The following is an 11,926-nucleotide window of genomic DNA, read 5'->3' as shown; positions in this document are numbered from 1 at the left end:
TCTTGGAAAGCCTAATACTGGAAAAATTACATTTTGCATATACACATGACATACTCGATCCAATCCTCGACACTTGACCTATTAGACATACGGTCTACACTGCAAACATCTCAATTTTCAGATCTCTTATCACCTCGTTTCTTAATCTTAAAGAATTACGATTTCTGTGTGACGTATTATATTGTTATCTTCTCGAGTGTAGAGGCAGTGTTTCTATCGGGACGGTCACTCCAGCGCGCTCGCTTCTGATTGGCATATTTCCAGCTCACGTGACGTACCAGCCTGGTCACGTGACTTTACACTTTACAGTGCACCAATAACAGGCGCTCTCTCTTTCTGTTTGATTCAATCACGACTCTTTCATGCGGATTCGCTCTTCTGGTTTGTTCATTGATCACGAGAAGATCTGAACAAGATAACTGTACTGTTTGCCATACCGCATTTAATTAGGCCTTCTTGGCTTTTTGTTGTGTTTGGACGATGCTTATTGCTTCAGCAATTCTTGGATACTTTCGGTGGCCCCATGTGTTCATTTATCTCTTCACTTCGTTGATTGACTGCGTCAACCAACTTGAGTAAATTGAGTAGACTGTGTACAACTTACAAGCCGTTTGTGAAATTTATTTAATTTCCAACTTCTCTAACGTTTCTAGATGCGTTAAAATTTTTAGTGGTTTTATAGATTTTATTAGTTTATTGGCGGAGAAGAAATATATTTACCTTTTTCCCCGTTCCAATACAAGTTGAATCCGCTATTCGTAGAACGAGTTTATTTGATAGATTTGAATGAGCTATTTGATAACTGACAAAAAATAATCAATTAATAATCTAATCATGTTTTATCAGCTTACATACATTTTTATCAAAACAAGCAACTTTTGTACGAACTGCGACCACAGCAATTAACATAAATAGCAATGCAAACAGAATCTGAATAAGTAATTGATTCGTGCTTATTTACCAATGTTCAATTAGCTAAAGGAATTCAGTCGATATTGTTTCCCAGAAGGCAAGTTTTCTATTCCGCACAATGAAATTAGGTCATTAAGTATTAATGTAGTGCTAATTTTTGATTGTCACTATAAAATCATCCACTATTTTTACACTTCTTAAAAAGGATGCAAGGCACATTTCACAAATAATTTACTAAAACTTTGTCTTATCGTCGTGTAACGGGTTGCATGTTTTGTACCTGACTTATCTCTCGACCTCCTCAGGGTATGGCATGACCAGTTCCTCCTCTGACTCTGCCTCAACCAATCCCTCAGTGACATCTAGTCCTCTCACTACTGCCTCATGGTAGCTCACACTAACAGTTTCATATCGTCATTGTTATGTCTTATTTTCCTGTCTTCTGCCGAGAAGTTAGGTAATCAGAAGTATTGGGTTGAGGAGGGTACGGCTGTTTTGACTCTGAAAGTCGTTACTTCTAATCCTGGATTGACGGTAATTGAACGTTGAACTAACTCTTGATACACCTTTTGAGATTAGTTTTTCAGAGTTCTCTTGCCGAGTACAACCTCGAGTTAAAACAATTTAACATTTTAATGGCTTTTAAGAAGGAAAATTGCTCTCTAATTTACAATTTTCAGTCGGTGGAGTGGTATCGGAGGAACGGCTCGACTTACAAAATCGAGAAATCTTCCAAGTACAGAATTTCTCCTGACCAGAAACTGCTCACCATCCTATTTATAAATGGCGACGACCAGGGTGAGTCCTTATACCTCACAATTCAGGATTTTAAGTTAAGAATAACTATAAGATAATAATGATTGTCTCTGATGTGCACATTTGGCTGCTGGTGAAACTCATTTTAGGGTTTCTATCTTAGGGGGTTGGACATCCTCATAGCTTTGCTGTACTTGGTGATGATTATTGATATTGGTATTGTCATCACTGTCAAATTTGTGATCGTGTACACGGCAGCGAGGAACTTTCCTAGATCAGTCTTGGGATAAAGATCCCCATAACCAACTGTTCCTATGGTTACAACGCAAAACCACATTCCTGAGAAAGCAGAGTCGAAACTATCATTTCCGTGTTCGCCCTCAATGAAGAACATCAAGGGTCCAAAGAGGAGAATGGCAATGCCCCACATCAACATGAGTAGGAGGATCTCAGGGATACTGGAGTAAAGAAACGAGATCAAAACCTGGCCTCCCAGGGAGCGTCGGAACAGTTTCATCACCCGGAATAGTCTGACTAGCCTCAACACTCGGAATGCTGGTCCAAGCTCGGTGAAGTAGGATCTAGCAATAAGTCTGATGTAGTATGGAAGCACGGAGACAATGTCAATCCAGTTCATTAAACTCGTGAAGTAGAGTTTTACGGAAGGATAGACAACTAGCAGTAAAATGGCTTGGATTGTAAAAAGTATGTTGACTCCAGCCTCCACAATGTAAGCTCCCCGAATGAAATAGTCTTTATCAGCAACCTCCTTAACAGTTTCCAGGATCAAAACAACTGTACTGCACAAGATCACCAAGACGTCAACTATTGCAAATACAAGTGCTGCTCGACTGTAGCCCGGATTTATCACAGTGTAATAGATCGCCTCCTTCAAACCATCAGCTACTAACTCTCCCCTGAAATTACTTTTGAGACCTAGATAATAGGGAAGCAACCCGTAGAACTCTAGACAACTCTCAAACATCTGCTTGGTCATGCAGTGAGGACACACGAGTTCCTCCTGGTGGGTGTAGAACCGGGTGATTACCGGGAACATGTGCTTGTAGTGCTCCACGAAATACTCCCCTCTCGTCTTGTTGTAGAACTCCTCCAGTCTCTCTGAACCTGTGAGATCAGATTAGAAATAGAAATTCCTACTCTCATCGAAGCACACACTTTGAAACAAATTAATTTATCGATAAAACAAAAATTTCACAAATTGTACCTAGCAGTGTGTCGGGGTAGTCCTGGAAGATGGTTGTATCGATCACGAAGAGTGTTCCGCTGACGTTGAATATTTTGTAGTGATTTTCCTCTTCGGCAACACTTAACAAGGCAAACTTCTCTAATAGCACGGTCGGTGCCGGACTGTTCGGACAGGATAAATTATTCTCCTGGATCTCCAAAATACTGGGAGTTTTAGCCTTGAAATATTGGCTCCGTTCCAAAAAATTGGGTCTCCAGACCCTGGACTTCCTCTTTGGGACAGGATGAGCCTGGACACTGCTTACTAGAGGTAAAGCTGGGAGAGCGGTGAGAGATACATTCCGGCGGGTATCCGGGGTTGGTTTACGTTTCGGGACGGTCAGGTTGGGGTTCAGGTGTGTTTGACCGATGCGTCGTGAACGAGATACGATGCGATGTTCAATATCATTTGAGGTTGCCGAGCCCGAGGCAGCCTGCATAGCCATGCTGAGCTGAAATAAGCCGTGTTATATATAAATATTTCCGGCTAACTTTGTTAACTGCTGAATAATATCATCATCTTATACTGTTATGGTTAAGTTTCAACTCAAAATCTCTCCCAATAAGTAACTTCTTTGTTAAATATTTAAAAGATCGAAAAAGATATTCTGCTGAGAGTTGAGACCAAAGACAACATTCGACCCCATTTAACTGAACAGTGTACCGGAAATTCTCATGACTACGTGACCGGAACAGGCCTGGAAACAATAAACTTCAGTGTATCATGCTGAGCAAGTCATAATTTTTAATGACTGATCTCTTCATACACTTACACTTACAGATACAATAAATCTGGCCAAGAATTAATTATGATTTCATGCCATCTTTCTATATCCAAAAGGCCCGGCAACTGGCTGACAGTTGATAATTTATAAGCAAATTAACCTGATTGAAATTATCATAGTTATGTTGTAAATTGCTTCCAACTGTTACAACCTGCGCTACATTTGACTACTTGAATTCTGAAGAAAAACATTATGAGGATTTCAGTTATAAGTCTGTTCAATTAGAACTAATTGAATCCTCTTAATTTCAAGTAGCATATTGAAGCCTGCTTCATCGGCAATTACCATTTTTGTTCCTACAACGTTAGTACGTAATCAAACGCAAATTAATTGAAAATTGGTATCGCAGCTAGCACAGTATGGTAGAATCAATTGAGTAATCAATTAATTTATAAGGCTCTGAAACAGATCATATTCACCAGGAGTGTACGTGGCGAAGCTTAACTTCGCGGACGGACGAACGAGAGAAACAACGTACCAGCTCGTAATAAACAAACCCAACGGCTTTACACACCAAGCCGTGATTCTCCAAGCTGGGGAGAAAGCTATGCTGAGTCCCACTGTCACCGCTGAGGTTTGTCCAATGTTGCACGATTCACTTACGAAAGGGTTTTTAAAAATTGTTCAAGCTTTTTGATGTTTAATTAGAGTGCAACGAAAACAGTGGTGTGTTTAATGATCGATGCACTAGATAATGGTTTCCGTTTCATTCCATGTTACAGAACACGGTATAGGCTTAACGAACTGAAATCAATAAGTAACAAAGTAGTAGCTATACTCGATTCAGCCGTATACGGTATAACCTTCCGATAACTACAGTCGATAGATACTATCTGACGCCCGTATCCTAAATCGTGCCTTTTATCTGTAAACATACGCCATAAAATAAGATCAAACAAGTACGGTAGAATGTAATAACCCAATGATAGATATATAAAGGAACTATGATTTGTTTAACGGTGCCCCTTAGTTCGTTTTAGGTCAGAAACCGACGACTTTATGTAAAGAAGATGACATCCAGGGATGGAGGAAGTTCCTTGGAACTATATTTACTCATTATGTTTATCCTAATTTTATGTCACTATCCCCCAGTCCTACAAATGGTTTAGCTACTCTGGAAGTGCTCGAAATCGAGTCACACATTCGAGGAAGTACAACTATTTGGATAAAGGCAAGCTTCTTCGTATCAACGATCTCAAAACCTCGGATTCTGGTTTGTCGACTTTGGAGAACACGATACCTTAAACAATAAACATGTTTAACATTAAGTTTAGCGAGTTCTAGAAACGCAATACCTTAAACTCTGTAAAGCGAGTTTTAGGGAATCAATAATTTTACACTAGGCTGCTAAAAGTGATACTAATGATAAGTGAACAATTAACGAATGATACCCGTAAATGTTTGTTTAAAACCGGCTATGAGACGCAGGTCGGCGCGCAGGTCGGTAGGTTATAGACCTACAAGTGAATAATAGCACTAATCATTTCAGGAAAATACACAGTTGAAATGGGATTCTTTGGTTCTATACGGGAGGAACACTTTAACGTTCAAGTCATTGGCGGGGGTATGTTCACATTATTGTTACTAGGGTTACTAAATACTAAGGTTATTAAAGTTACTAGCCACTAGGGTTGCTAGGGTTATTAGGGTTACTAAGGTTACTAGGGTTACCAGGGTTACTAGGGTTCCTAGGGTTCCTTGGGTTACTAGGGTTACTAGGGTTACTAGGGTTGCTAGGGTTGCTAGGGTTGCTAGGGTTACTAGGGTTGCTAGAGTTACTAGGGTTACTAGGGTTGCTAGGGTTGCTAGGGTTACTAGGGTTGCTAGGGTTACCAGGGTTGCTAGAGTTACTAGGGTTACTAGGGTTACTAGGGTTGCTAGGGTTGCTAGGGTTTCTAGGGTTACTAGCGTTACTAGGGTTGCTAGGGTTGCTAGGGTTACTAGGGTTATTAGGGTTACTAGCGTTACTAGGGTTACTAGGGTTACTAGGGTTACTAGGGTTACTAGGGTTACTAGGGTTACTAGGGTTGCTAGGGTTACTAGGGTTGCTAGGGTTACTAGGGTTACTAGGGTTACTAGGGTTACTAGGGTTACTAGGGTTACTAGGGTTCCTTCAGGGAGTGTTAATTGTCTCAATTGTCTTCTCCATGAGTCAGAGTTCTATATTTTGTTTAAAAAAATATTTTTTAAGTCCAAAATTTATATTACTCAGCTGAATTTATATTACTCAGCTGTAGATTGATTATTTGATAATGATATAACCTCAGATATTGCCGCGATTGCAGTGTCTGTGATACTGGGTCGCAGTGCAGTCCTAGTATCAGCCAATACTGACAACAACATAGTCACAACGTGGTTCAGACGCACTTCCAACGGTGAACAAACTATTCAGGTATGGTAAATTCTATAATGGTCTCTTTTTTACGCAGAATTTATTGCCAGATTTTGCAGGTTAATTTCGTTGATTTTTTAGTACTTTTTCCCAAATCTATTTCATTTCTTATCAGAGAGGAGAGGATGTAACGATCAGCCAAAAGGGCAGAGTTCTGATACTCCACAAAGTTATACCAAGCCAGGCAGGACGATACGTTTACAAAGCCGGATCTGAGACCAGAGAGTTTGAGCTGGCAATTCTAGACAGGGCTGAAGAGACTGTTAATTTTGTGCCTTCTTCTAAGTCTGTCCAGTTTTATTTGAAAGTTATCAACAGTCCCGAATCAGTGAAATGGTTCGTACTTTTTAGCTTCGTTTTTTGATTTTTTTAATGCGGGGAATTCAGTTTTTCATATAATTCTGTACTGGGTAGAAAATAATTCTTAATATTGTACTGACTACATTCTGAACTGTTAATAATTGCTCATACAATTTTACAGGTATCATCTCCAACCAAATGGACAACAGGTGGCACTAAGCGGTTCGGGGAGGTATACCTTCAGCTCTGACAAGACGAAGCTACAGATACTGCAGCCTACACGGCGCGATGAAGGTATGTTGCAATTTAGATCAAACTTGGAATTTATAAATTCTAGGGAATGTCGACGGACAGTGTCCAAACACATTTGACACGGTCGTTAGTACCTAATAGATTCTGCATTCTGCAAGCGTTAAAACGCATATCAATATTTCAATTTCCAGGAAAGTATGTGGCCGAGGCTACATTCTCTGGCAACAGAATAACATACACCTTCACACTGATTCTCATCAGGAACGGTTCGTAGTTTTATCGCGAAAAAGGAAAACACTTTTTCGGTTTGTCCAGCTACAATGGGCAACTAATGTTTTTTCAATTTCTTTGAATCGATTAAACATCAATGAAGAGAAAAATGATTTATAATTCGGTAGTTTTTTTTCTGACGTTTGTCGTCCTGGAACGGAAATTCCACGCTATAGCTACAATTTCCATTTACATATTTTACATTTTCCAGTTTATCCGATATCGATGGTGCAGGCAGAGGCTGGTCACCCGGCAAGTTTGCAGATTCCTGAGAGTATAGCAGGTGGTTACAAAACATCATGGTACCGACGAGATGGCGGCAAACTTATCAAGTTGGAACCTATCAGGGGTAGGATAGTAAGATATTGATAGACCCAAAATTGTATGGAATAAAAAAGTCTGTGCACAGACTTTTGGCATTTTCTTCAAACGAATGGGACATGTCACCAAGTTTAGCTACTATTATGCTTTAAAACCACTAAAATTGTTATAGATATAGTCCAACTTCCCTCTCCTCAGGAAAGATGATGATGACTGAGCATCATATGGTGATTGAGGACACTTGTGGACCGGATGAAGGTATTTACACAGCAAGCCTGGACTACGGAGACCAGATACACGAGTTCAACTTCAACCTACAAGTCTTCGCTAACTCAGGTTGGACATCCTGCTGGAATCAAGCTGATAGCTCATTCCGCTACAAAACATTATCTGATTATTTTAATGAATGATCCTGTAGATTTAAAAAGGGGATGCAGTGAACTAACTGTAACCCTTCTTCATCTTAGCAAAACCATCTTACCATAACACTTACCACTTTAGCAACCTACGACCGTACAGTTCGATGTTCGGTGGGAAAGAAACTCGTCCTAAGAATTGAGGGAGTGAACGAGGGAGCAGTTAGATGGTATTTCACTCCTGTCAGTAACCCTTCCTCTGAGGGAGAAGTCAAGGAGTCTGATATTGTGCCAAATTCCAGAGGAATGCACCTTCTCATCTCACAGTATGCAATTCCTTCTGTCATGTTTTATCCAATGTATCTTTTGTTCATTTAACCTCACCTAACCTCACCTAACCTCACCTAACCTCACCTAACCTCACCTAACCTCACCTAACCTCACCTAACCTCACCTAACCTCACCTAACCTCACCTAACTTCACCTAACCTCACCTAACCTCACCTAACCTCACCTAACCTCACCTAACCTAACCTAACCTCACCTAACCTCACCTAACCTCACTTAACCTCACCTAACCTCACTTAACCTCACCTAACCTCACCTAACTTCACCTAACCTCACCTAACCTCACCTAACCTCACCTAACCTCACCTAACCTCACCAAACCTCACCAAACCTCACCTAACCTCACCTAACCTCACCTAATCTCACTTAACCTCACCTAACCTCACCTAACCTCACCTAACCTCACCGAACCTCACCTAACCTCATCTAACCTCACCTAACCTCACCTAACCTCACCTAACCTCACCTAACCTCACCTAACCTCACCTAACCTCACCTAACCTCACCTAACCTCACCTAACCTCACTTAACCTCACCTAACCTCACCTAACCTCACCTAACCTCACCTAACCTCACCTAACCTCACTGCTCTCTCCAGATGCAGTTCAGATGACAGAGGTGTGTACAGAGCGATGGTATCCAGCGGGGGAAGGACTTGGTCTAGAAGATTCTACGTAGACCTCACTTCCGCTAACTCTGAAGCGGGTATGTAACATACCACTAACCACACTTATTTTAGTGTAATAAATGTAGTAGTAAAACGACCTTTCTTTATACTTAATCTATACCTCATTTTTCGGTCTTTTTGCTCATTAGTATGACCAATTTCAAATTCAAGAACAGGTTAAAAAATGATAAAAACATTATTAAAATTATCCAATTTTAAATAATAAATTTAAAGATACACGATTTCTTTTGAATATTTTCTATAGATAACTCAAATCATGTAATTTAGAAATCAGTAGCGCGATCTACAGCAGTCGACAAAACAATGTGATCATGTCTCCTACCTTTGAGTGTACCACCTACAAGTGGCTTAAAAACAACTCCACTAATATAGGTGAGATTATTATTGTTTGACTGTTTGAGAATATAATTACTATGTTTTCTCATTTAACTCTGAATCAAACAACAGTTGTATTAATGCTTTTTATACAAGTTGTATGTTATTATTATTGTAACTAGATTTTAAATTTTAAATTTTAAACAAGTATCATAAACAATAAAAACATACGATACCTTATTAAAATATATAAATTAATTAAATAAAAATTTAAATTTAAATGTAGTAAATGATTTCCCAGCTCCCGAACACAGTAGACTGAACTTCTATTCAGATGGGAAAGTTATGCAAATAAAGAACTTGACATTCTCAGACGAAGGTCAGTTAAAACTTAATTTTCCAAAAAATATACCATTTTTAACATCAGTAAATATTTACATAACGTTATGTGATGAATACAAACACAAATTTTCTCATTAAGTGCCAAATCAGTCGTTTTAATTTAGGGAAATTGTGGCAAAGAATCCCGGAATCATAACAATCCTGTTACTTTCAGCGTTTTACACGGTGTACGACGCGTACCACCCCAAAAACCGAGAATATTTCTACTTGTTTGTCTCTGAGAGCTCAACTCAAAGCTGTGGAGTAAGTGGTAGATTGTCACAAAGTGTCGCTCTTTACGTTCCGGTGCCAGTTCAGTATGCTTCCTGGACAAGGCTACATGGAAACAGGTTGGTGTCAGTTGGCCAGGATTCGTTGTGTTGGATAGCTGAAAAACATGATTTGGTCGGTTATACTGTTATATATGACGGTAATAACTAATAATGATATAGAGATTAGAGGTTATCCATATCTGCTTGAGAAAAGTTAAATATCTCTTGTCATAAACACAAAATGCATATTGATTTCATGATTTGTAATGTGGCTATAGCGATAACCGTGCAAAACTGCACCCATGTCGTCCTCTCAATTTCATGCACACTTCCTAATTCATTTATGATTTTTCAATTTTCAATATTCAATATCCATTATCCAATATCCATACGTAGATAAAAATATGTAATACAAATTATAATCATCCACATACCGAATAAAGTCCTTCTCCTGTATGTCCTGTTCTAGTTAATGATTTCTTTCTAAGTGCTCGATCAAGGCGTTGTCACAACGGTGACCGACAAACTCTACCACCAGGTCCAAACGGGCTGACACGTCAGACAGCAGTCTGTCTGTCACCACTTGGTTGTAGAGCGTTTTGTGAGTCAAGAAAACCCAGTTATCGGTTTCTAGAATTAAGCTAAGCAAGTCCTCTGCAGTATCCGTCATTTCATCGGACTCGGAATCGGAGTCCTCCTCTGTTTCATTTCTTGATCGTCCGTCTGAATGGTGTCTGTCAAGATGTAAAATGAGCGCATCGTCGATGGTGTGGTTTGCAAACTGAGCGATCAGGTCCAGGCGGCCGGTCATGTCCTCAAAGAAATCCTCGGAGATAATCTTATTGTAGAAAGTCCCGCCCCTCAAGAAGTCCCATTTCCCCGAGTCGTCATGTGCCCTAGCTTCTCTCTCATTCTCCTCTTCCGGGTGAGTGTGGCTGGTTGCACACTCCTCTAGTACCACATCACTGACGCTCCCCTGTCTGGTCTCCTGGAGGATATCCTGCCAGCTTATGAGTACCTTGTCTCCAAATGTTTGAGAGTAATTCCCACATCGCCCCCTGGTAAACATGTTTTCCACTTCACTTGCCATGATAGCTGAGAAGAGTAAATGTTGGTATCGTATAACTCGCCGCCGAAGTAGTAAACACTGTCGATAGTCCCCACTCCGTATCCTGAATGATATTGACCTAGCAATAAAGTACCTCCACCGGCCAGTTTCCTTCCACTCGGTGTCTCCCCCGTTCCTATTTGTTTCCCATCGTAATATACCAGTTTGGTCCTTGTCGAATAACTCCACGTGAAGCAGATACTGTGCCATTCTCCGGTAGTTTCAGTTGGTCTTGTGTAGGATGTACTGCCGCCAAACATTAAATTGCGTCCCATGTCAGTTAATCCCAGCTCGTTATCGTTTGAATTAACTCCGTAAGTTAGCCAATACTGGGAATAACTTTTTTCACTCCTCATTCGCTTAACCCAGGAACAAGCTGTCAGGGCTTCATGTAATGGCCCAAAATCTTGCTCTATGAGTATGTAACCGTTGGCTCCGAACCGCAGGGCTGTATATGTCAAGTCGTGGCTTGTGATCAGCTGTTCGTAAAGAACTAGCACTAGGACGCACAACACTTTCATACTTGTTTCAGAACTGCTGCAGGGAATAATCGTTACATTTTAACCAAAATTCAGAAAATATCACTGATTAAAAAGGTCAAAAGAAAATCGCGATTATTTAGGCCAAAAATCGCGGCGCCGCGACAAGCCAAACTAAGCGAAAATCTCGAAAATCGCGTCGAATTCGCAGAAATTTCCACGGTTCTTCAAGTGAACAAGTTGTTCTTAGGCACGTGGTTCTGGAACAAGTAGTCTTATGGCATATTATCATTATGGTTATCCGACAGAATGAGGTTTAAATCACTTAACATCTTTAATTCTATTGAATAGTGGCAAACTTTTGCAGCTTTTTGTGGGCGACTTAGAGGTGGCGGCATGTTGTCAGCATTGTGGCATCCTTTGTATACGTTTTTCACTATCACTATGTTCGTAGAAATATTTCCTTTACCCTCATGAGTTTTTGTCCATATTGTGTTCGCAAAGGTATGATATAAAGTTATAATACATATTAATCGTCTTAACAATTGGTCAATGTTCTCATTGCTCCAAATTGTTCTAGATTAACTGCTAACTTACCTTATGCTTAACACATTTGACATCACATACGTATTATTTTATTTCCTCATCTTTGCCTTTGTTCATAAGAGGGCCTCAGGCCTCTATGTATCGTCTTCTGAATGTTTGCAGTTTTCAGACATTAATTGGGGTGTCTAGTGGTTAACTTT

General features: G+C 40.0%; 1 protein-coding gene across 1 annotated transcript; it reads right to left on the bottom strand.

Moving 5' to 3' along the window:
- Positions 1-1,822: 1,822 nt before the first annotated feature.
- On the bottom strand, positions 1,823-3,359 carry LOC134820155 (potassium voltage-gated channel subfamily D member 1-like). Its single transcript, XM_063830377.1, has 2 exons — positions 2,894-3,359; positions 1,823-2,793 (listed from the first exon to the last, which is right to left on the bottom strand). The coding sequence occupies exons 1-2, from the start codon at positions 3,357-3,359 to the stop codon at positions 1,823-1,825; spliced, it is 1,437 nt and encodes a 478-aa protein (XP_063686447.1).
- Positions 3,360-11,926: the final 8,567 nt, after the last annotated feature.

Source organism: Bolinopsis microptera, chromosome 8, assembly GCF_026151205.1.
Source record: "Bolinopsis microptera isolate Bmic1 chromosome 8, MBARI_Bmic_1.0, whole genome shotgun sequence".
Lineage (NCBI taxonomy): Eukaryota > Metazoa > Ctenophora > Tentaculata > Lobata > Bolinopsidae > Bolinopsis > Bolinopsis microptera.
This window is presented reverse-complemented; position numbering and strand designations above follow the sequence as displayed.

Bases quoted from the DNA above. Each gene is read 5' to 3' on its own strand.
- LOC134820155 (XM_063830377.1), bottom strand. From the start codon at position 3,359: ATGGCTATGCAGGCTGCCTCGGGCTCGGCAACCTCAAATGATATTGAA. The intron at 2,794-2,893 runs GTACAATTTGTG...CTGATCTCACAG, and splicing joins CTACCCCGACACACTGCTAG to GTTCAGAGAGACTGGAGGAG.